This window comes from Lethenteron reissneri, chromosome 53 (genome assembly GCF_015708825.2).
Source record: "Lethenteron reissneri isolate LAM-NWPU_2019-01 chromosome 53, ASM1570882v1, whole genome shotgun sequence".
Lineage (NCBI taxonomy): Eukaryota > Metazoa > Chordata > Hyperoartia > Petromyzontiformes > Petromyzontidae > Lethenteron > Lethenteron reissneri.
This window is the reverse complement of record NC_083831.1, coordinates 5,615,057-5,638,647: the sequence shown is the minus strand read 5'-3', so window position 1 is coordinate 5,638,647 and position 23,591 is coordinate 5,615,057. Positions and strand designations below refer to the sequence as shown.

The following is a 23,591-nucleotide window of genomic DNA, read 5'->3' as shown; positions in this document are numbered from 1 at the left end:
TGTTACAGACCAACTCAGACCTTGTTGGTCACCCCGTGCCCTTGTAAATCTCAACGTTCACCCTACGAAGTCCTATCACAAGGGAGGAACACGAACAAATAGACACAACATGTGTCGTAACCCTCCACCACCCGACACAGCCAGCAAGGGTTGTAACGTGAACAACGAGCAACTTAGTTACGACTTCAGCCCACCGGTCTGTGTCGGGTGGTGGAGGGTTACGACACATTTCTACTTACGCGATCTAACCCAAACACCTTTATCATGAATAATATTGGTCGCAGAAAGCCTGCCACGTGCTAAACAGACGACACATTAAATTTCGATTTAAAGCTTTCGTGACTGCAGGGATTCATCTTCTTGGTTCTTTCGGTAAAGTCACGTAGAAGGGAAATAATAAAATAATACAAATAAAACAATAAAATAATTCTCACGACGTTTCGGCCACAACGCAAGCAGCCGTCCTCAGGTGAAGACCAGGTCTGTCGGGGAGACGCTGTCGTGAGAATAATTTTATTATGTTTTATTTTCATTATTTTATGATTTCCCTTCTACGTGACTTTACCGAACGAACCAAGAAGAAGAGAGCACATTTTTGCCCGTTTTGAAACGGCTGTGCGCCGTGTGGACCTGCAAACTCCATGGCCCTGCAGAGGAACACGGCGAGAGACACGTGTGGGTTGACGGCTACGCGAAATTGCTCGGGGCGCAGTTGGAGTACGATGACTAACAACACTATGGGACTTATGTGCAGATACAGACATACAAGTGCACGTGCAGTATGTGTACACTGTTGATGACGGAGGCGTTTGTCTTGTGGGCTATTCGGCAAGGTTCCAAAGGCCACAGAAGCCAGACGCGCCGGGTCACGCGGTGGCCACGGCCTTAGCCTGCTGCGATGTTGGAGGCGTCCAATACGAGGTGACCGCACATCCCAGTGTGGCAGGACCCTCCTTAAAGCGGCCTTGAGACTCTTAAGAGATCCCCGGTGAGGGGCTTCTTAGGGTCAAATTTGAATGTGCTTTTTATATTTTATTTTTATGATATTATTATTTCCCTTCTACGTGACTTTACCAAAAGATCCAAGAATATGAATCCCTGCAGTCACGAAAGCTTTAAATCGAAATTTAAAACTGAATGTGCTCTGAAGAAGGGGCATTGCCCGAAACGTCACGGCGTTGTCTTAACTTGCGTCATAAAACCACGCAGCAGCGTTGCTAATGAACGTGTTGAGTATTTATACATGTGTAGTGGCATCGGTCTCCCTCGTGTGAACCACCACCACCACACATCTTACATAAGAAGTGTTGATTTCGTCAGCCACAAACCGGAGCCTCGCATTTCACAACGAGGCCCGCAGGGTGCGTGCTGAGAGTGGATCACACACGACGAGGTTTCACAATGGAGCCACCAGATTCAAACTGAGCCGCGCAGTTGAGCCACCCGTGTCACAGTAGAGCCCCAAGGTGGACCCACGCGTTTCACAGTGGAGCCACCAGCTTCAGAGTGAGCCACAGTGGAGCCACCATCTTCAAAGTGAGCCACAGTGGAGCCACCAGCTTCAGAGTGAGCGACAGTGGAGCCACCAACTTCAGAGTGAGCCACAGTGGAGCCACCATCTTCAAAGTGAGCCACAGTGGAGCCACCAGCTTCAGAGTGAGCCACAGTGGAGCCACCAGCTTCAGAGTGAGCCAGAGTGGAGCCACCAGCTTCAGAGTGAGCCACAGTGGAGCCACCAACTTCAGAGTGAGCCACAGTGGAGCCACCAGCTTCAGTGAGCCAGAGTGGAGCCACCAGATTCAAACTGAGCCAGAGTAGAGCCACCAACTTCAGAGTGAGCCAGAGTGGAGCCACCAACTTCAGAGTGAGCCAGAGTGTAACCACGTGGAGCCACGGTGTAACAACGTGGAGCCGAGTGGAGTCGCTCCGCGCATGCCTCGCGGCTTACGGTGGTGGCTCGTCTCCAACATTTCACGACCCCGCCCCTGCAGCAGCGACTCGCCCGCCCGAGACGCGAGAGACGACACGAGCAGAGCGAGGAGGCGGACGAGGAGAGCGAGAGAGAAAGAGGGCGAGAGAGACAAAGGCGGTCCAGGGGAGAGGCGAGCGAAGGGAGCGAGAGCGTCGCGGGAAATCGCGGACAACAGGATTCGCGGCCATCGAGAATAAACAATGCAGGTGAGGAGGAGAGTGGAGTGGCGGGGCAGACAAAGGGGGGAGACACGTGGCGTCTGGGATGAGGGAGTGTGTGTGTGTATGATGTGTGTGTGTATGATGTGTGTGTGTGTGATGTGTGTGTGTATGATGTGTGTATGATGTGTGTGTATGATGTGTGTGTGTATGATGTGTGTATGATGTGTGTGTGTATGATGTGTGTGTGTGTATGATGTGTGTGTATGATGTATGTGTGGGTGTATGTGTGTGTGTGGTTGACTGAGTGTGTGTGTGGTTGACTGTGTGTGTGGTTGAGTATGTGTGTGTGGTTGAGTATGTGTGTGTGGTTGACTGAGTGTGTGTGGTTGACTGTGTGTGTGTGGTTGACTGAGTGTGTGTGGTTGACTGTGTGTGTGTGGTTGACTGAGTGTGTGGTTGAGTGAGTGCGTGTGGTTGAGTATGTGTGTGTGGTTGACTGAGTGTGTGTGGTTGACTGAGTGTGTGTGGTTGACTGTGTGTGTGTGGTTGACTGAGTGTGTGGTTGACTGTGTGTGTGTGGTTGAGTGAGTGTGTGGTTGAGTGAGTGTGTGGTTGAGTGAGTGTGTGTGTGGTTGACTGAGTGTTTGTGGTAGAGTGTGTGTGTGTGGTTGAGTATGTGTGTGTGGTTGACTGTGTGTGTGTGGTTGAGTGAGTGTGTGGTTGAGTGTGTGGTTGACTGAGTGTGTGTGTGTGATTGACTGAGTGTGTGTGGTTGACAGATTGTGTGTGTGTGGTTGACTGTGTGTGTGTGGTTGAGTGTGTGGTTGAGTGAGTGTGTGTGGTTGACTGTGTGTGTGTGGTTGAGTGAGTGTGTGGTTGAGTGTGTGGTTGACTGAGTGTGTGTGTGTGATTGACTGAGTGTGTGTGGTTGACAGATTGTGTGTGTGTGGTTGACTGTGTGTGTGTGGTTGAGTGTGTGGTTGAGTGAGTGTGTGTGGTTGACTGTGTGTGGTTGACTGTGTGTGTGTGTGTGGTTGACTGAGTGTGTGTGTGGGGTTGAGTGTGTGTGTGTGGTTGACTGAGTTCTTGTGAAGCGCTATGAACCCGGCGACCCGAGTTCAATTCGCGCTCACGGCCATCAACATTGACGATTATATAAACCGGTCCTGGGCCACCCCTAGGTAGACTCGGCCTCAAATTAGTACCCGATGCGGTGTGTAAACATCGCCACTGGGGAGACAAAGGCGGCCGGGCGCGGTGTTGGCCAACCCACCCCTCACATAACAGACGCCACTCGCTAACGGCACTTGCCCCGGCAGCGCGCCAAGGCTACACGGGGCCTCTTTGTCCTTGGCGGCTCGTGGGCAGCGTGGGGGGGTCCACGATGCCACGTGGAATGGCGGCGTCTTGACGGGTGTGAGGCCTTCAGCCAGCAGTGGAGAGATCGTGGCTGACGATGTAGACGATCACAACGAATAGCGTGAAATGAAACCCTGCGGAGAGCAAATGTTGTCGTTGGCTCTCGCACTCCGCTGAGCGTGAGCCACACGCGACTTCTACTTTAAGATGCACTGAGTGATATATATAATCTCACAATGTCCCACTATACATCTCACGATGTTCATTCATTTCTTAGGCGGCATTCGGGAATGAATGGATGAATGCCGGCAACGTTTCATGGGCGCAGTCGCCAGTCACGTGACCTTCGCGCGTGGATGTTCCAAGAAATGCCGCCCACACAGCAATGAGTCTGTGGGTTTCTGTGTGAGTGTGGGTCTCTGTGTGAGTCTGTGTGGGTCTCTGTGTGAGTCTGTGGGTCTCTGTGTGCGTCTGTGTGAGTCTGTGGGTCTCTGTGTGAGTCTGTGGGGTTTTGTGTTAGTCTATGGGTCTCTGTGTGAGTCTGGGGGTCTCTGAGTCTGTGGGTCTCTGTGTGAGTCTGTGGGTCTCCGTGTGAGGCTGTGGGTCTCTGTGAGTCTGTGGGTCTCTGTGTGCGTCTGTGTGAGTCTGTGGGTCTCTGTGTGAGTCTGTGGGTCTCTGTGAGTCTGTGGGTCTCTGTGTGCGTCTGTGGGACTCTGTCTGCGTCTGTGGGTCTCTGTGTGAGTCTGTGGGTCTCTGTGTGAGTCTGGAGATCTCTGTGTGAGTCTGGGGGTCTCTGTGTGAGTCTGGGGGTCTCTGTGTAAGTCTGGGGGTCTCTGTGAGTCTCTGGGTCTCTATGTTAGTCTGTGGGTCTCTGTGTGAGTCTGGGGGTGTCTGTGAGTCTGTGGGTCTCTGTGTGAGGCTGTGGGTCTCTGTGAGTCTGTGGGTCTCTGTGTGAGTCTGTGGGTCTCTGTGTGAGTCTATGGGTCTCTGTGTGAGTCTGTGGGTCTCTGTGTGAGTCTGTGGGTCTCTGTGTGAGGCTGTGGGTCTCTGTGAGGCTGTGGGTTTCTGTGAGTCTGTGGGTCTCTGTGTGCGTCTGTGGGTCTCTTGTGTGAGTTTGTGGGTCTCTGTGAGTCTGTGGGTCTCTGTGTGAGCCTGTGGGTCTCTATGTGAGTCTATGGGTCTCTGTGTGAGTCTATGGGTCTCTGTGTGAGTCTGGGGTCTCTGTGCGAGTCTGCGGGTCGCTGTGCGGCTCTATGAGTCCCACAGGCGTCTTCCCCGCACCTTCTCTCCGCAGAGCTCCCAGCAGTTTGTGCGCCAGGCGCTGGCGTCGCGATGGCGATTCCGACCCCTGCCACTCAAGCCTCTGACTCCGGTGCCCAGGTACGGCGCCCCCCCCCCCCCCGCTGCCCTCGGCTCTCCCGGAGAGCCAGGGGTGGCTCGGAGCCGTGGGGCCGGCGAGATTCACGATGAATGAGCACGAGCGGTGATGCGGGACAAGGGCCGCCGCTGGGACGCCGTGGTGGCTAGGAGATGTTAACTCCCTCGCCTTGTATGCAGGAAGTCGGGGGTTCGATCCCGACCCTGAAGATGTCTGTTGTATATCTGGAGTTTGCGTGTCTCTCTCCCCCCGTGGCCGTGTGGATTTTTCTCCGGGTCCCTCCGGTTTCTTTCTCCACGTTTAGAATCGACACCACCACGCGTTCAGAGTATGTGGCTACTGCTAGAAATGCCCACGTGATGATGATGATGCTAAGCCACTTCGTTCAGCTATCATTTGTGATAGCCAGGTCACTTGTGAAAAATCTCAGTGGGCTTCACCTGGGTAACATAAAAACAAATAGTGGAGTTTATAGTTTTATGGTAATGATGGTGTCAAGTCGTAACGCTTCTGCCGGCGCCGCGACCACCGCACGGTACCCGCTCATCGGTCTCGTAGAGAGAGAACGACTCGGAGAGAGGGTGACTCGTACAGAGAGAGAGGATGACTCAGAGAGAGGGTGACTCGTACAGAGAGAGAGAACGACTCGGAGAGAGGGTGACTCGTAGAGAGAGAGGACGACTCAGAGAGAGGGTGACTCGTACAGAGAGAGAGGACGACTCGGAGAGAGGGTGACTCATAGAGAGAGAGAGGACGACTCGGAGAGAGGGTGACTCGTAGAGAGAGAGGACAACTCGGAGAGAGGGTGACTCGTAGAGAGAGAGGACGACTCGGAGGCACCAGGAGGTGGAACCACAGACGCGGAGTGGGAAGGCAGCAGCAGCCACGCAGTGAGGAGCTGGCACTGCCAACAGTTCCCCACCAAGCTCTGCGGTCCTCTATGTATAAAGGTGTTATCAGCCAATTACATGTGTATGTATGTATGGATGTTGAACGTCTTTCGCACTGTACGTAGCCAACCGTGGCTAATCGGAGGTGCAGGGGAAGGACAACAAACTAAACACAACAAGCAGTTCGAGAGAAACTAGTATTGTCCATCTAGAATCTAGATGATGATGATTTAAAAGTGCATAGCTCCCAGTGATTTCCTTATATCAGAAGGAAGAGCGTTCCAGACGGCCGCAGAAGCGCATCTGAAGGCACGCGATGCGGTGACCGCCGTCCTGGGAGTGGTGCGGAGGGTGGTGTGGGTGGTGGTTTGGGTGGAGACTGCGTCCCACGTCGCTGTTGTCATTGTTGTTGTTGTTGTCCTCCCTTGCGTACGGCCTGTCCCTGCTCCAGCGACATTGAGGTCTCCCGTGCCCAGACGCCGAAGGCGGCGGACCTCCTGGCGCAGGAGGTGGGGCTGCTGCCGGGCGAGGTGGAGGCCTACGGACGCTGCAAGGCCAAGGTGTCTCTGTCCACTCTGCACCGGCTGCGGCACCAGCCCGACGGCAAATACGTGGTGGTCACCAGGTAGGGAGGGCCGTCGGTGGCCAGGAGATGTTAACTACCTCGCCTGGTATGCAGGAGGTCGTGGGTTCGCTCCCGACCCTGATGCCTACTGCTGTGTATTTGGAAGTTTGGTCTCTCTCTCTCTCATCATCATCACGGTGGCTAGGAGATGTTAACTACCTAGCCTGGTATGCAAGAGGTCGTGGGTTCACTCCCAGCCTTGACGCCGACTGCTGTATATGTGGAATTTGCGTGTCTCTCTCTCTCTCGCTCCCCGTGGTCGCGTCGATTTTTCTGTGGGTCCTCCGGTTTTTCCCTCCACATTTAGAATCAACGACGTGCGTTTAGATTATTTGGCTGCTGTATAGTTCCACATGAGCTGTCGTTGTTGATAGCCAGGCCGCTTCTAAAAAGAGCGGACATATGGCTCAGTGGGCCTCGCCTGGTCAACAAAAGAAAACTGTTTAGTTTTGGGTGAGCCGCTTGCCGGGCCGGCTGGCCACGCCGGTTTGGCGGCGGGAATCTCCACGGCGTCGTCGTCGTCGTCACGGCGACGCGAGCGTCGTTGTCGCCCGCAGCATCACCCCGACGCCGCTGGGCGAGGGCAAGAGCACAAGCGCGGTGGGGCTGGCGCAGGCGCTCTCCTCGCAGCTGCACCTCAACACCTTCGCCTGCGTGCGACAGCCCTCGCAGGGACCCACGTTCGGCATCAAAGGTGGCGCGCGGGCGAACGTCTCGGAGGGCGTGGGGGGGGGGGCGTGGTGGGGGGGGGCGTGGTGGGGGGGGGGCGTGATTGGCATAGGGCCTGGCAAAGCCACACTTTGGAAGTTATCGTCACGGTGTTGCTCTGACGCTTCGCTGGGAGTCTCGTCAATCGGCCCGGAGGGCGCCGAGTCTTCAGAATCGGGGGAGCGACGATTGCCGCTGCCGCTGCGCCCGATCCCGGCGGGTTGTCCAGCGGCTACACCTTTTCCAAACATTCAACGAATCTGCAGCGTGACGCCGGCGCGGGATCTTCAACGTCCGCCGCGAAGCGGACGGTGCTTGGCATTCTTACAGTCGGCACGCAGCGCAGCATTAACCAGGGCGGCCCACTGGCTTCAACGGTCGGTGGTTGTTGCGCTGTTAGTACCGTCCGCCTTCCTCCAGCCGCGGCAGTGGGCACGGCTACGCGGGGCACCATCGCCTCTTGTGCGGTGTGCTGGGTGGTCACGTGATCGCGGCGTCTCGCTCTGTCCCCATGCCAGGGGGCGCGGCCGGAGGAGGCTACTCCCAGGTCATCCCCATGGAGGAGGTGAGCTCACGCACCGCGTCGTCGGCACCATCCTCGTCGTCGTCGTCGTCGTCGCACGATAGCGTGCGTGACGCGGGCCCCGGTGTGTGAGGGATTAAATGGGAGGGATGAGCTGCCCCCCAATTTCCCCCCCGCAAACCTCTTCATTGCCCAGTGCCTGTGGGCCCCGGTGCAGTTGCACCGCCTGCACACTGCTCGATAGCCGCCACGCCGCCGCCGGGACGAGACGCGAGGCCGCGGGAGAGAGAGATTATTCATCGTCCAATTCGCGCGCAACAGCCGACAGATGAGAACGATGCATTCATGAGAGGTGGGTAGAAGGGCGACAGGGAAACGGCTACGTGCAGACGAGACTCTCTGGGCAGGAGAGGGCGGTGATGTCGCCCCATGGGGTGGGCGGAACGTGGCAGGAGAGAGCGGTGATGTCGCCCCATGGGGTGGGCGGAACGTGGCAGGAGAGGGCGGTGATGTCGCCCTATGGGGTGGGTGGAACGTGGCAGGAGAGCGACAGGGTGCATCGCTCTCCTGCCACAGCGATGTCTCAGTGATGTCGCAGCAATGTTTCATTCCCTGGCATTTTACAATAAATCACAAATGGCTCTCGTCTCAGGCAGCGTGCTCAGTGAAGCGTCGTGAATAATAAAAAATCTATCAATATTTAAAGTGGGATCGGGGAGAGGGCTCTCTGCAGGCCTCGCGAGTGGAAGGCTCGCGGTCGCCCCCTCCTGCTCCGGGAAGGGGGGGGGTGGAGGAGGTCGACGCAGATTCACGCGGACGCAGCGGCACGTCGATTCACGTCGCCCGCCCGCCATGTCCCGTCCGCAGTTCAACCTGCACTTGACGGGCGACATCCACGCCATCACGGCAGCCAACAACCTGCTGGCCGCCGCCATCGACGCGCGCATCTTCCATGAGAACACGCAGACGGACAAGGTGAGCACACGCGCCGGGGCGGCTGCACCAGTCCCGTCGCGACACGGGACAAAGGTAGAGGCAAAGATTTTCCCCCCCACCTCCGCCGTACATCTCCCAATAACAGAATAGGAGATGTTTATGGTTTTGGTTTTGTTGCGGGAAGAGCTGCGTTTCTCCCGTGGACGCTGCGGCGTGTGGAAGATCGATCCGACGCGCCGCTACCAACGTACCGCTACCGACGTGCCGCTACCGACGTGCACCGTCAGAACCGAGGCGGAGTCGTACTCCTCCGGTTGGTTCGCGCGCCACTTTGCCCGGCGTAGATCCCACCGGCGGCGTGTCCCTCCCGTGCGTCTCCTGTCAGTGGAAAATTCCACATTCCCACGATGAGGGATCCCCCCTCTCTCCGACCGGGAGCGGCGAGATTGCGAGTGGCGCCCGTGCCGGCCGGCGTTGGCTGTCGCTGCGACGACGGCCCCGGTGACCACCCTCCCCGCTGCCCCCCCCCCTCCTCCCCAGGCTCTCTACAACCGCCTCGTTCCGCTGCTCAACGGGGTTCGTCGTTTCGCGCCGATCCAAATCCAGCGTCTCAAGGTACGCTCCCGGCGGAGGCGGTGATGGGGTCGAGGATGGGGGCGGCGCGTCTCTGTTGCCCATGAAGCAGCAACTGTTACTCTTCACCCGTGCGCGTTGCCGTCCGTTGCCATCAGTTGACGTCTGAGCTGCAATTCGAGTTGCCGCGTTAGTTGACCTGTGTGTTGTCGTGTTAGTTGACCTGTGGGTTGTCGTGTGAGTTGATGTGTGATTTGCCGAGTGAGTTGAAACGTGAGTTGCCACGTGAGTTGATGCGTGAGTTGATGCGTGATTTGCCGAGTGAATTGCCCAGTGAGTTGCCGCGTGAATTGCCGCGTGAGTTGACGCGTGAGTCGACGTTTGACAGAAACTGGGCATCTGCAAAACAGAGGCCGACTCTCTGACGAGCGAGGAGGTGACCCGGTTCGCTCGCCTGGACATTGACCCCGACACGGTGACCTGGAATAGAGGTCAGAGGTCACACTCCTTCAGTGCCGCTGCACACACGCGCGTGTCCGTGTGCGTGCGCGAGGAGCGGTGGTGCAGCGGTTAGCGCGCTGCACTACGAACCCGGCGACCCGAGTTCGATTCCCGCTCACGCCCAACGCCGGTGACAATTATCAGATCCGGTCCTAAGCCTTCCCTAGGTCGACTCAGCCTCAAATGAACACCTGATGCGGTGTGTGAACATCACCACCGGGGAGACAAAGGTGGCCGGGCGTGGTGCTGGCCACATCCGTACCTCCTCGTGTACCAGAGTGCCGGTGGCCTTCATAGGTGCTGCTCGCTAACAGCACTTGCCCCAACAGCCCCTGAACACTATGCGGGGGGTCTTTGTGTGCACGAGCCATGCACCAACTCACTCATCTCCTACCCGACCAAGCGAAGACTTGGCAGGGTTCTTAGCCACGGTTCAGTTCCTGCGGTGTAGTCCGTGCACCTGCTTGCTTAGTTGCTTATGACGTGTGTGTGTGTGTTGTTGTTGTGTGTGCGTGTGTGCGTGTGTGTGTGCGTGTGTGTGTTGTTGTTGTGTGCGTGTGTGTGTGTACGTATGTATGTGCGTGTATGCGTGTTGTTGTTGTTGTTGTGTGTCCGTGTTGTTGTGTTTGTGTGCGTACGTGTGTGTGTGCATGTGTGTGTGCGTGTTGTTGTTGTTGTGTGTGCGTGTTGTTGTTGTTGTGTGTGCGTGTGTGCGTGTGTATGCGTGTGTATGTGCGTGTGTGCGTGTTGTTGTGTGTGTGTGTGCGTGCGTGCGTGTGTGTGTGTGCATGTGTGTGTGCGTGTGTGTGCGTGTTGTTGTTGTTGTGTGTGCGTGTGTTTGCATTCAGTCCTGGACACAAACGACCGGTACCTGCGCAAAGTGACCGTCGGGCAGTCTCCTACCGAGAAAGGGCACTCAAGAGAGGTGCGTGTGTTAAGGCTATATGGGGGATCTTTGTCTTTGTGTTGCGTGTGCAGCAACTGATGGGGAGTGGTGGTGCAGTGGTTAGCACTACCAACCCGCTCAAACCCGAGTTTGATTCTCACTTACGGCCAACACCGGTGACGATTATCTGAACCGGTTCTCTGGGCCTCCGCTAGGTCTACTTAGCCTGAAATTAATATCTCGCGGAGACAAAGTGTGTGGTGGTAGTGGTGTATGTGGTGGTAGTGATGGGTGGTGGTAGTGGTGTGTGGTGGTAGTGATGTATGTGGTGGTAGTGGTGTGTGCGGAGTGCCGGGCGGCTAGAACACAGCAAGTTGGCACAGTAGGGGGCACAGGTTGTACATCGGCTACTCATCTCAGTGAACCCATGGCAGCTGCTGGGTCTGTCCCATGACCTCCTGCCATCGGGCATTCGACACTTCACGTGGCCTCAAAGTGAATTTATCCTGGCACAAGCACCGTGGTGTAGTCACCGCCACTTAGCGGTGAACGACGGTTGTTGTTGTTCTTGCTGTGTGTGGGAGTACCGGTCTTTGTGGCGGTGTACGTGTTGATTGCAGCGCGAGCGGTAGTGTAGCGGTCAGCGCAACTTGCTATCGAACCCGGCGACCCGAGTTCGATTCCCGCTCGCGGCCAACACCGGTGACGTTATTTGAACCGGTCAGCCCATGGCACCTGCTGACCTCCTGCCAGCGGCGAGAGCCTCCGACACGTCGCGTGGCTCTCGGCCGCTCGTCGTAACTCGGAGCGGAACGCGACGACCCCTTGACCCCCCCCCCCCAACCCCGCGTGCCGCGCCGCAGACCCAGTTCGACATTGCGGTGGCGAGCGAGATCATGGCGATCCTGGCCCTCGCCGGCAGCCTGGGCGACATGCGCGAGCGCCTGGCGCGCATGGTGGTGGCGACGAGCCGCAGCGGGGAGCCCGTCACCGCGGAGGACCTGGTGCGACGACGCAATCGCGGCGACCCTGCGCGGTGACTAACACGGCAACTAACACGGCGACTAACGCGGCGACTAACGCGGCGACTAACGCAGCAACTAACGTGGCAACTCACACGGTAACTAACACGGTAACTAACACGGCAACTCACACGGCAACTCACACGGCAACTAACACGGCAACTAACATGGCAACTCACACGGCAACTAACACGGCGACTAACGCGGTGACTAACACGGCAACTAACATGGAGACTAACACGGCAACTAACACGGCAACTAACACGGCAACTAACGCGGCAACTCGTACAGGGACTCACGCTGCAACTAACAACAGTTGCTGCTGCTGCTGCTTCACCGGCAATGGAGGCACGACACCCGGCAGAGCCACAGACGGCGCCGCCTTCCCGCTCGTCATGGCAATGTGGAATTCTCACTTGGGGGATGGGAAGGGGGGTGGGGTCAGGGGGAGCACACGAGCCAATCAAACATGAGCAGTCCCCTGAACCCCAAATAGCCAACGATTCAATCATTCGCGAGTACTCGCCCTGACCAACTAGCCAATCGGATGCAAGTACTCGCCCTTTCTCGAGCCCTGACCAACTAGCCAATCAGACGCGAGTACTCGCCCTATCTCTAGCCCTGACCAACTAGCCAATCAGATGCAAGTACTCGCCCTATCTCTAGCCCTGACCAACTAGCCAATCGGATGCAAGTACTCGCCCTATCTCTAGCCCTGACCAACTAGCCAATCGGATGCAAGTACTCGCCCTATCTCTAGCCCTGACCAACTAGCCAATCGGATGCAAGTACTCGCCCTATCTCTAGCCCTGATCAATTAACCAATCAGGCACGTCCTATCCCCTCGGCTGCAGCTCCTCCGCACGGAAATCGCCGCTTCGTTTTCACTTTACATCCGCGGCGTTGCCTCGCCCCCCACGCCCCCCGCGCCCCCCGCCCTCTTACAGAGTCCCGATAGCCCCCCCCCACACTCGTAGAACGGTGGCGTCGCCTTGACCCTCGCGCTCCGCTTACTGGACACAATCCGTGAAGTAGAGCTTCACAGCTCGTCGGATTCCACCCGTCCGCCTGTGTCACCGCCGCCGCCGCCGCCGTTGTTATTGTTGTTGTTGCAGGGGGTGAGCGGGGCCCTGGCGGTGCTCATGAAGGAGGCCATCAAACCCAACCTCATGCAGACGCTGGAGGTGAGGCCCGCAGAGAAAGGCTCGCCGGGTCCCAGGACAAACGCCGCCTCGTTGGAGACGCAAACAAACACCGCCCCTCCTCATCCTCCTCCTGCCTTTGACATTCCTCCTCGAAGACACTTACAGAACAATCAGGACATCAGCGGGCCGATATGCTACCCACACTACGGACCGCACAGTGAACCCATGGGGGGACATGGAGATATACATAGAGACCCATAGAGATACATAGAGATGGTTAAAGACACAGGCCAGAGCAGTGAGACTGTGGCCATACAACCCACACTACGGACCCCACAGTGAACCCATAGAGACACATGGAGATACACAGACACACGTAGAGATACATAGAGATGATTAAAGACACAGGCACAGTGAACCCATAGAGACACATGGAGATACACAGACACACGTAGAGATACATAGAGATGATTAAAGACACAGGCACAGTGAACCCATAGAGACACATGGAGATACACAGACACACATAGAGATACATAGAGATGATTAAAGACACAGGCACAGTGAACCCATAGAGACACATGGAGATACACAGACACACGTAGAGATACATAGAGATGATTAAAGACACAGGCACAGTGAACCCACTGGGGTCTGTGCTCCTTCAGCAGTGGAGGAGGTGGAGGAAGAGCGACACCAACTCTCTCCTCTGAGAAAACTCGACGAGTTACGTTTGATTAAAAACGTCGCGATGTAGTCTCTGCCGTGCCGGATGTGCGTACAAGGCAAGAGCCTGCTGCTACTGCTGCTGTCTTTGTTGTTGTTCGTTGGGGGGAGTTTTGCGTCTCTTGTCCGACGACGCGCGTCTGCGGCCTCCGCAGGGAAGCCCGGTGTTCGTCCACGCGGGCCCCTTCGCCAACATCGCCCACGGCAACTCCTCGGTGCTGGCCGACAAGATCGCCCTCAAGCTGGTGGGAGAGCAGGGCTTTGTGGGTACGCTCTTAACAACTTCCCTCCTCCGCCCACAACCCTCCTGTAGCCTATAACACCTGCTGACGCACAGTGGTGACCCATCCACGTGCTATCCGGTCTCAACCCCACCTTGGCGTCTGAGATGCGATGGGACCGGGCAGTGCATCCCGAGCGGTTCGGTCTTAGGCCTACAAGCACTAGCCAGGGTCAAAACCTAAACTAAAAATAGATGTTTTTATTTTACCGGTTATGACCAACTGAGCTACATAGCTTTTGCCTATCATCAATTATAGCTCAACGAAGCAGCTCATCATGGTGTGGACATTTCTAGCAGCCAAATACTCTAAACGCCTTGTGATGTTGAGTCTAAATGTGGAAGGAAAAACCGGAGGGCCCGGAGAAAAAACCACGCGACCACGGGGAGAGACACGCAAACTCCAAACACGCAGCAGTCGTCAGGGTCGGGATCGAACCCACGAGGTAGTTAACATCTCCCAGCCACCGTGGCGCCCGTTCCCGTCCGCACCTCGCCGGGCGCTCACGTGCCGGGCGATCGCTCGAGCCGGGGCAGGGGCAGGCGCCGCTCAAACGGGCGACACAAAAAACGCCGATTCGTCGGCCGACACTTGCGTCCGCCACCCTCCTCGTGCCCAGACTCGGTCGGCTCGGTCGGCTCAGCCGGCGGTGTGTGAGGGGCGCGGGGGCCGGGGATGGGGTGTGGGCGTGCGAATGAGTTCACCCCGGTAATTCCTTCCCATTGCCGGCCCCGGCGACGGTCGACCTCGCTTATAGGATCGTCGCTTCCCGTCACACTTTTTTTTTTTTTCCACGGCAGTGACGGAGGCCGGCTTCGGAGCCGACATCGGGCTCGAGAAATTCTTCAACATCAAGTGCCGCCTGTCGGGCCTCTGCCCCGACGCCGTGGTGCTGGTGGTCACCGTGCGGGCCCTCAAGATGCACGGCGGAGGCCCCAAGGTACTCAGCACGGGGTCGCCGCGGTGACCGGCGGAAGAGTTTCATTTTACTGAACGCGTCGATTGGTTAATTCGGTTATTTATTGATCGTGTGCCTAGTTGCCATGGTAACGGTCGCCACTTAACTTTCCTCAGGTGACTGTTGGTGCCCCGCTGCCTAAGGAGTACACGGAGGAGGTACGGTGACAACGAAAAATCCACGGCTCCTCCACACAGAGTCCCGGCGTGTCCCAGACTGCCTGTTTGTCTGACTGTCTGTGTGTGTCAGACTGTTTGGCTGTCTGTGTGTGTCTGTCCGACTGTCTGGCTGTCTGTGAATCTGAATGTTTGTCGAGCTGTCTGTCTGCATGTCTGACTGTCTGTGTCTCTGTCTGGCTGTCTGTGCTTGTCAGACTGTCTGTGTGTGTCTGACTGTCTGTCTGTCTGCATGTCTGACTGACCGTCTGTGTGTCTGTCTGGCTGGCTGTCCGTCTATGTGCCTATCCGTTTGTCCGCCTGCTGTATTTTCGGAGCGACGTTGCTATGAGCATAGTCCAAATTGAGTTCATATTTTCGGTGTTAATCAAAAACAAAAACCTTTAACGCCACGCGATCTTTAACGTCCGCGTTGGCATTTCGACGGCGAGTACACACCGCCACGGTATTAACCGGGGCCGCCTGCGCCGGGGTCCGAACCACGAACGCTCGCGACGAGCGGTGTCACCCCTCCCCGCCCCCCCCGCCCCCCACCCTCACCCCCCACCCCCCCCGCCCCCCACCCTCACCCCCGCCGCCCCCACCGCGATGCGCTGGCTCTGTCCGCAGGGCCTGGATCTGCTCGAGCGTGGATGCGCCAACCTCGTCAAGCACCTGCAGATCGCTCAGCTGTTCGGAGTGCCAGTGGTCGTCGCCATCAACGAGTTCACGTGAGCGCACAGGCGGCATGGCGTGTGGGTGTCTACGTGTGTGGGTGTGCGTGTCTACGCGTGTGGGTGTCTGTGTGGGTGTCTACGTGTGTGTGGGTGTCTACGCGTGTGCGCATGTGTGGCCACCCACCCCCTCATGTGCCACAGTGCCGGCCTTCCCAGGTGCCGCTACTCGCTACTAACGCTACTAACGCTACTAACGCGTGCGACCTCCGCCTGTGCGCGAGCGTGTGCAGCACGGACACGCCGCGCGAGACCGCCCTGCTCGTGTCCGCGGCCCTGCGCGCCGGCGCCGCGGCCGCGCTGCGCTGTGCCGCGTGGCGCGCCGGCGGGGAGGGCGCGGCGGCCCTGGCCCAGGCCGTGGTGGAGGCGGCGCAGCGGCCGCGGGGCCGCCCCCGCCTGCTCTACGACCTGCAGGTGACGCGAAGGCAAAGGTCGCCCCCCCCCGTGCGTAGCCTCTAGCGGAGCGTCGGGGCAAGTGCCGTTCGTGGCGAGTAGCGGTGCACGCGATGGGGTTGGTGGACCGCCTTTGTCTCCCCGGCGCCGATGTTTAACCCACCGCGCCAAGTACTCGCGCGCACACGTGTGTATACGCACACCTAAACGCACGTACACGTACTAAGACAGAGCTACCCCGTGTAGCCTCAGCCGACTGTTGGGGAAAGTGCTCTTAGCGATCAGTTATGGAGGCCGGCATGGCACACGAGGGGGTGAGGGTGGCCAGCACCACCCACGGCCGCCTTTGTCTTTCTCGTGACGATGTTTACACACCGCACATATGCACACTTGCGCCATCGCACGCTACGTAGCACGGTTGGCTACGTAGGGTAAGAAAGAAGTTCAACATGCATACATAATCGTCTGTGGCTGAGTCGACACGCACACACATCGTGACGTTCCGTCTGGCCTGGCGCAGCTGCCCGTGGAGGAGAAGATCCGCGTCATCGCACAGAAGGTGTACGGCGCAGACGACATCTGCCTCTCGGAGGAGGCTCGCAGGAAGATCGACCTCTACACCAAGCAGGTAGGGCATGGCTGGCGTGCGTGTTCACTGTGTGTACAGCTGGTGGGCTAGCGTGTTCACTGTGTGCACAGCTGGTGTGCTAGCGTGTGCACCGTGTGTACAGCTGGTGGGCTAGCATGTTCACTGTGTGTACAGCTGGTGGGCTAGCATGTGCACCGTGTGTACAGCTGGTGGGCTAGCGTGTGCACTGTGTGTACAGCTGGTGTGCTAGCGTGTGCACTGTGTGTACAGCTGGTGGGCTAGCGTGTGCACCGTGTGTACAGCTGGTGTGCTAGCGTGTTCACTGTGTGTACAGCTGGTGGGCTAGCGTGTTCACTGTGTGTACAGCTGGTGGGCTAGCGTGTTCACTGTGTGTACAGCTGGTGGGCTAGCGTGTGCACCGTGTGTACAGCTGGTGGGCTAGCGTGTTCACTGTGTGTACAGCTGGTGGGCTAGCGTGTTCACCGTGTGTACAGCTGGTGGGCTAGCGTGTTCACTGTGTGTACAGCTGGTGGGCTAGCGTGTTCACCGTGTGTGCAGCTGGTGTGCTAGCGTGTGCACTGTGTGTACAGCTGGTGGGCTAGCGTGTTCACTGTGTGTACAGCTGGTGGGCTAGCGTGTGCACTGTGTGTACATCTGGTGGGCTTGCGTGTTCACTGTGTGTACAGCTGGTGGGCTAGCGTGTGCACTGTGTGTACAGCTGGTGGGCTAGCGTGTTCACTGTGTGTACAGCTGGTGGGCTAGCGTGTGCACTGTGTGTACAGCTGGTGGGCTAGCGTGTTCACTGTGTGCACAGCTGGTGGGCTAGCGTGTTCACTGTGTGTACAGCTGGTGGGCTAGCGTGTGCACTGTGTGTACAGCTGGTGGGCTAGCGTGTGCACTGTGTGTACAGCTGGTGGGCTAGCGTGTTCACTGTGTGTACAGCTGGTGGGCTAGCGTGTTCACTGTGTGCACAGCTGGTGGGCTAGCGTGTGCACTGTGTGTACAGCTGGTGTGCTAGCGTGTGCACTGTGTGTACAGCTGGTGTGCTAGCGTGTGTACTGTGTGTACAGCTGGTGTGCTAGCGTGTGTACTGTGTGTACAGCTGGTGGGCTAGCGTGTTCACTGTGTGTACAGCTGGTGGGCTAGCGTGTTCACTGTGTGTACAGCTGGTGGGCTAGCGTGTTCACTGTGTGTACAGCTGGTGGGCTAGCGTGTTCACTGTGTGTACAGCTGGTGGGCTAGCGTGTGCACTGTGTGTACAGCTGGTGGGCTAGCGTATGCACTGTGTGTACAGCTGGTGGGCTAGCGTGTGCACTGTGTGTACAGCTGGTGGGCTAGCGTGTTCACTGTGTGTACAGCTGGTGGGCTAGCGTGTGCACTGTGTGTACAGCTGGTGGGCTAGCGTGTGCACTGTGTGTACAGCTGGTGTGCTAGCGTGTGTACTGTGTGTACAGCTGGTGGGCTAGCGTGTACACTGTGTGTACAGCTGGTGGGCTAGCGTGTGCACTGTGTGTACAGCTGGTGGGCTAGCGTGTGCACTGTGTGTACAGCTGGTGGGCTAGCGTGTGCACTGTGTGTACAGCTGGTGGGCTAGCGTGTGCACTGTGTGTACAGCTGGTGTGCTAGCGTGTTCACTGTGTGTACAGCTGGTGGGCTAGCGTGTTCACTGTGTGTACAGCTGGTGGGCTAGCGTGTTCACTGTGTGTACAGCTGGTGGGCTAGCGTGTTCACTGTGTGTACAGCTGGTGGGCTAGCGTGTTCACTGTGTGTACAGCTGGTGGGCTAGCGTGTTCACTGTGTGTACAGCTGGTGGGCTAGCGTGTTCACTGTGTGTACAGCTGGTGTGCTAGCGTGTTCACTGTGTGTACAGCTGGTGTGCTAGCGTGTACACTGTGTGTACAGCTGGTGTGCTAGCGTGTACACTGTGTGTACAGCTGGTGTGCTAGCGTGTACACTGTGTGTACAGCTGGTGTGCTAGCGTGTACACTGTGTGTACAGCTGGTGGGCTAGCGTGTACACTGTGTGTACAGCTGGTGGGCTAGCGTGTACACTGTGTGTACAGCTGGTGTGCTAGCGTGTACACTGTGTGTACAGCTGGTGTGCTAGCGTGTACACTGTGTGTACAGCTGGTGTGCTAGCGTGTACACTGTGTGTACAGCTGGTGTGCTAGCGTGTACACTGTGTGTACAGCTGGTGTGCTAGCGTGTACACTGTGTGTACAGCTGGTGGGCTAGCGTGTTCACTGTGTGTACAGCTGGTGGGCTAGCGTGTACACTGTGTGTACAGCTGGTGGGCTAGCATGTGCACTGTGTGTACAGCTGATGTGCTAGCGTGTTCACTGTGTGTACAGCTGGTGGGCTAGCGTGTACACTGTGTGTACAGCTGGTGGGCTAGCGTGTTCACTGTGTGTACAGCTGGTGGGCTAGCATGTGCACTGTGTGTACAGCTGGTGGGCTAGCGTGTGTACTGTGTGTACAGCTGGTGGGCTAGCGTGTGTACTGTGTGTACAGCTGGTGGGCTAGCGTGTACACTGTGTGTACAGCTGGTGTGCTAGCGTGTACACTGTGTGTACAGCTGGTGTGCTAGCGTGTACACTGTGTGTACAGCTGGTGAGCTAGCGTGTACACTGTGTGTACAGCTGGTGGGCTAGCGTGTTCACTGTGTGTACAGCTGGTGTGCTAGCGTGTACACTGTGTGTACAGCTGGTGGGCTAGCGTGTACACTGTGTGTACAGCTGGTGTGCTAGCGTGTTCACTGTGTACAGCTGGTGAGCTAGCGTGTTCACTGTGTGTACAGCTGGTGGGCTAGCGTGTTCACTGTGTGTACAGCTGGTGGGCTAGCGTGTTCACTGTGTGTACAGCTGGTGTGCTAGCGTGTTCACTGTGTGTACAGCTGGTGGGCTAGCGTGTTCACTGTGTGTACAGCTGGTGGGCTAGCGTGTTCACTGTGTGTACAGCTGGTGTGCTAGCGTGTTCACTGTGTGTACAGCTGGTGGGCTAGCGTGTGCAAACGCCTGTTGGTAACCATCACAGAGCCCATGCCCTTGGATGATTTTTCTTCCCTGTTTTTAATCTGCGCGAGTCTCCTTGTCAGCGTGCGTTGCGGGAGTGAAGCGGCAGTGGAGGAGTTCGCGCGCTGCACGGCGAACCCGGCGACCCGAGTTCGATTCCCGCTCACGGCCAACACCAGTGACGATTATCTGAACCGGTCCTGGGCATCCCCTAGGTCGACTCGGCCTCAAATGAGTACCCTGCACGGTGTGCGAACGTCGCCACCCGGGGAGACAAAGGCCGCCGGGCGCGGTGCTGGCCGCCCTCGTGCGCCATGCCGGCCTTCGCAGGCGCGACTCTAACGGCACTTGCCCCTACAAGTCTGTTAAGGCTACACGTGTGATCTTCGTCTTTGTGTTTCCCCAGGGCTTTGCCGAGCTGCCCATCTGCATGGCCAAGACGCACCTGTCGCTGTCTCACCGGCCCGAGCTGAAGGGCGTCCCCAAGGGGTTCGTGCTGCCCATCAGCGACGTGCGAGCCAGCGTGGGGGCCGGCTTCCTCTACCCGCTCGTCGGCACCGTGAGGGCGCGCGCGCAACACGTGTTCATGCACACACATACACGTATACACGTGTTCACACAGACACGTATACACGTGGTCATGCACACACACGTATACACGTGTTCATGCACACACCCACACACACGTATACACGTGTTCATGCACACACACGTATACACATGTCCATGCACACACATGTGCACGTGTTCATTCATGGACACACATACACATGTTCATGCACACACACACACGTATACACATGTTCATGCACACACACGTCTCCACGTGTTCATGCACACACATACACGTGTTCATGTACACACATACACGTGTTCATGCACACACACGTTTACAAGCACACACGGACGTGTTCACGCGCGCGCACACACATACGCACACACACACACAAACGTGTTCACACACACGTGTTCACGCACACATACACACACACGCAGACACGCGCTCACAAAAACAAAAGACAAATATCCACCTTATAGCCTTGGCAGACTATCGCGGCAGACTGAGCGCCTCTGAAGGACGAGGGGGTGGGTGGCCAACACCACGCAAGGCCCCAACAGTCTGTTGAGGCGAAACGGCGGATCTTTGTCTGTGTGTATCCGTGTGCAATGGGGAGCGGAGGCACAGTGGTTAGCGCGCTGCACTACGAACCCGATTCCTGCTCACGACCAACATCAGTGACGATTATCTGAACCGGTCCTGGGCCTCCCCTAGGTCGACTCAGCCTCAGATTAGTACCTGGTGCGGTGTGTAAACATTGCCACTAGGGAGACAAAAGCGGCCGAGCGTAGTGCTGGCCGATCATAGGCGCTCGCTAACAGCACTTGCCCCTACAGTCTGTTCAGGCTACACGGGGGATCTTTGTCTTTGGTGATGCTGGTGGTGGTGATGATGATGATTGTTGTCTGTGTGTGTGTTGTGCAGATGACCACCATGCCTGGGCTGCCGGTGAGGCCATGCTTCTACGACATCGACCTCGACCCGGACACGGAGGAGATCCGCGGCATTTTCTAACTGCACCCGTCATGGCCGACGGCACCACGTGACACCACGTGACACCCCACGTGACGCCACGTGACACCACGTGACACCCTGCGTGCGACCCGTGGGACCGTCGCCGGCGGTTCCGTGCGTCGTTATCGATTCGGTTTTCACGTCGTTTGAATTTGTCTGCCTGGTTTGTTTTGTCCGACTCGTTTTTAATATCCCGTCTCATTGGTGTGGTCCATTCCATTTGCTCTACCTCGTTAGCACCGTCTCATCTGCGTTGTCTCCAGTTCCCCGTCTCGTCTGCACCGTGTGTCTCCTGCCAGGTCCACATTGTGCGTGTTGCGTTATTCTGCCGGCAAATTCCCCCCCCCCCCCCCCACGTTTACCAGCGCGGGGGGGGGGGCCGCACGGCGTCGCCGTCAACGCCGACGGAGCCTGAGGCAGCACGTCGGACCCCCCCCACCCACCCCCCCACCCACCCCCCACCCACCCCCCCACCCACCCTGATTGTCGCCGTTCGGAATTCAGCGGCCGCCTCGGTGACCACCGCGGTGGTGCGATAACCACGACGATAACCACGAAGATAACCAGAACGATAACCACGACACCGCCACGCACCGTCTCCTTCACGCTGAGCGTCGTCCGCAGGGACCAGGCCCGGTTGGCACTGCGCGCACGGAAATCGTCGCCCCCCCCCCCCCCCCGTCAGTCGTCCAAACACGACTCACCCCGCTGCCTTGAGTTCTCACCACCTGGCTGAACAAAACAAACTCGCAACACGTCGTCGCTTCCTCACTCGACCCTCGCCCGCTCGAACCTCGCCCACTCGACCTCGCTCGCTTGAACCTCGCTCGCTTGAACCTCGCTCGCTTGACCCTCGCTCGACCCCCCGCCAGACTCGGCGTTCCCCACGCACGGCCGCCCGGCTCTGAGCCGGACCCCACCCCCCACCCGTGCCGCTCTCACTCTCATCCCCGGATCATTCACAAGACCGTCGAAACAAACACGGCCCCGCTGTTAATTGTCGTGTTGATGCACCACAGCACGGCCGGGCACATTCACTCTGCGGTGTGTCGAGTTTTGTGTCCAACTCGGACCCACATCTCTCGGAGCGCTCCTTGCCGATGAACATCTGGGCATTTCCCCAGTAGTGTTTCAAGCGGAGCCTGACTGCTGATGAGACACCGAATGTCGAAACCGGTCGAGGTCTCTGCTCGTGTTGAACCGACGCTGTTGTAATAAACCAAAATCACTCCCAGAAGGAAAGGCCGATGGGAAGTGCAAAATAATAATGCTTTTGATTTTGGTGTTCCTGCGTTATTTACGAATGTGTTAAAGTTTATATGTATAACTTCATTGTGCTTGTGCACCGCTGCCAACGCAACATCAACACCTTGTTAAAGACAACGCCGAAGAGCCCTGGGTTTGGTCGTGCACGAAGCTGCTCGTGGTCCATCCCAAGCCGCATCCACCGCACGAACCACGGCAGTCGATGTGGAACAGTGAAACTCTGCAGCAGTAGCGGTGCGACCATGGCCATCATCCAGAGCAGCAGAGGCCGTGCACAGCGGGGGATGACGCGATGCCCCATCCACGACAAACAGCAGCAGAAGATGCTGGTTAGGAGGTGCGGTGGCTGATAATTTAGTTTGATACAAACATTTTTTTCGTGGGGGGGTACGGGTGGGGTGGGGGGTACGGGTGGGGTGGGTGGGTACGGGTGGGGTGGGTGGGTACGGGTGGCGTGGGTACGGGTGGGGTGGGGTACGGGTCGAGTGGGGGGGTACGGGTGGGGGGGTACGGGTGGGGGGGTACGGGTGGGATGGGTGGGTACGGGTGGGGTGGGTACGGTACGGGTGGGGTACGGGTCGGGTGGGGTGGGGTACGGGTCGAGTCGGGGGGGTACGGGTGGGGTGGGGGGGTACGGGTGGAGTGGGGGGGTACGGGTGGTGGGTCGTCTTCAGCTGTCCAGGTCACAGGTGAAACATCACCCCCGACCCTGCTCCGTGCCGAGTCTTGTTGTTGGGGGAGGGGTGATGTAGTCTGTGATGAGTACGGTTGGCTCACGTACGGTGCTAAAGAAGTTCAACAGCACAAGCAGAACTCTGCACCGGTTTTGACATTCGGTCTCTCATCAGCAGTGCCAGTCAGGCTTCGTCCCCCCTTCAAAGCCACTGAGTCTTTGTCGTGTTCTCATTACTCGTGCACCACTGACAACGCAGCAGCATCATTGCCCGAAACGTCGCCTATTATTTAGATTTGCCCTTTAAGGTCACATTGTGATTATTGTCGTGTCAAGCTCTGACGTCATCGTGGTCGCGAGCCCCCCCCCCCTCAAAAAAAACCCCACCCCTCCATTTCCCCCCACCCCAATCCCCCCCCAATCCCCCCCCCCCGCAATCCCCCCCCCCCCCCGCAATCCCCCCCACCCCCAATCCCCCCCACCCCAATCCCCCCCCACCCCATCTCCCGCCCCCTACGCCCCGCCCCTCCCCCCAGCTTCCGCGCCCCGCCCCC

General features: G+C 57.7%; 1 protein-coding gene across 2 annotated transcripts; it reads left to right on the top strand.

The window, feature by feature from the left end:
• Positions 1-1,449: 1,449 nt before the first annotated feature.
• Positions 1,450-21,461, top strand: LOC133356275 (monofunctional C1-tetrahydrofolate synthase, mitochondrial-like). 2 transcript variants are annotated; one of them, XM_061573696.1, is made up of 19 exons: positions 1,450-2,178; positions 4,787-4,872; positions 6,212-6,385; positions 6,943-7,079; positions 7,612-7,658; positions 8,484-8,591; positions 9,093-9,167; positions 9,514-9,616; positions 10,475-10,551; positions 11,376-11,516; positions 12,650-12,718; positions 13,561-13,672; positions 14,487-14,626; positions 14,761-14,802; positions 15,430-15,530; positions 15,767-15,947; positions 16,447-16,554; positions 19,932-20,084; positions 21,009-21,461. In XM_061573696.1, exons 1-19 carry the CDS (start codon positions 2,173-2,175, stop codon positions 21,096-21,098), a joined length of 1,950 nt encoding a protein of 649 aa, XP_061429680.1. In that variant the 5' UTR covers positions 1,450-2,172; the 3' UTR covers positions 21,099-21,461. The 2 variants fall into 2 exon arrangements, with proteins under 2 accessions (XP_061429680.1, XP_061429681.1); XM_061573697.1 differs by lacking the exons at positions 1,450-2,178; positions 4,787-4,872; positions 6,212-6,385; ... (4 more) ...; positions 9,514-9,616; positions 10,475-10,551 and having other exon boundaries at positions 11,486-11,548.
• The last annotated feature ends 2,130 nt before the right edge of the window (positions 21,462-23,591 follow it).

Coding starts and splice junctions, on each gene's coding strand:
- LOC133356275 (XM_061573696.1), top strand. Junction 16,555..19,931: donor TCGACCTCTACACCAAGCAG/GTAGGGCATGGC, acceptor GTGTTTCCCCAG/GGCTTTGCCGAGCTGCCCAT. Junction 20,085..21,008: donor TCTACCCGCTCGTCGGCACC/GTGAGGGCGCGC, acceptor TGTGTTGTGCAG/ATGACCACCATGCCTGGGCT.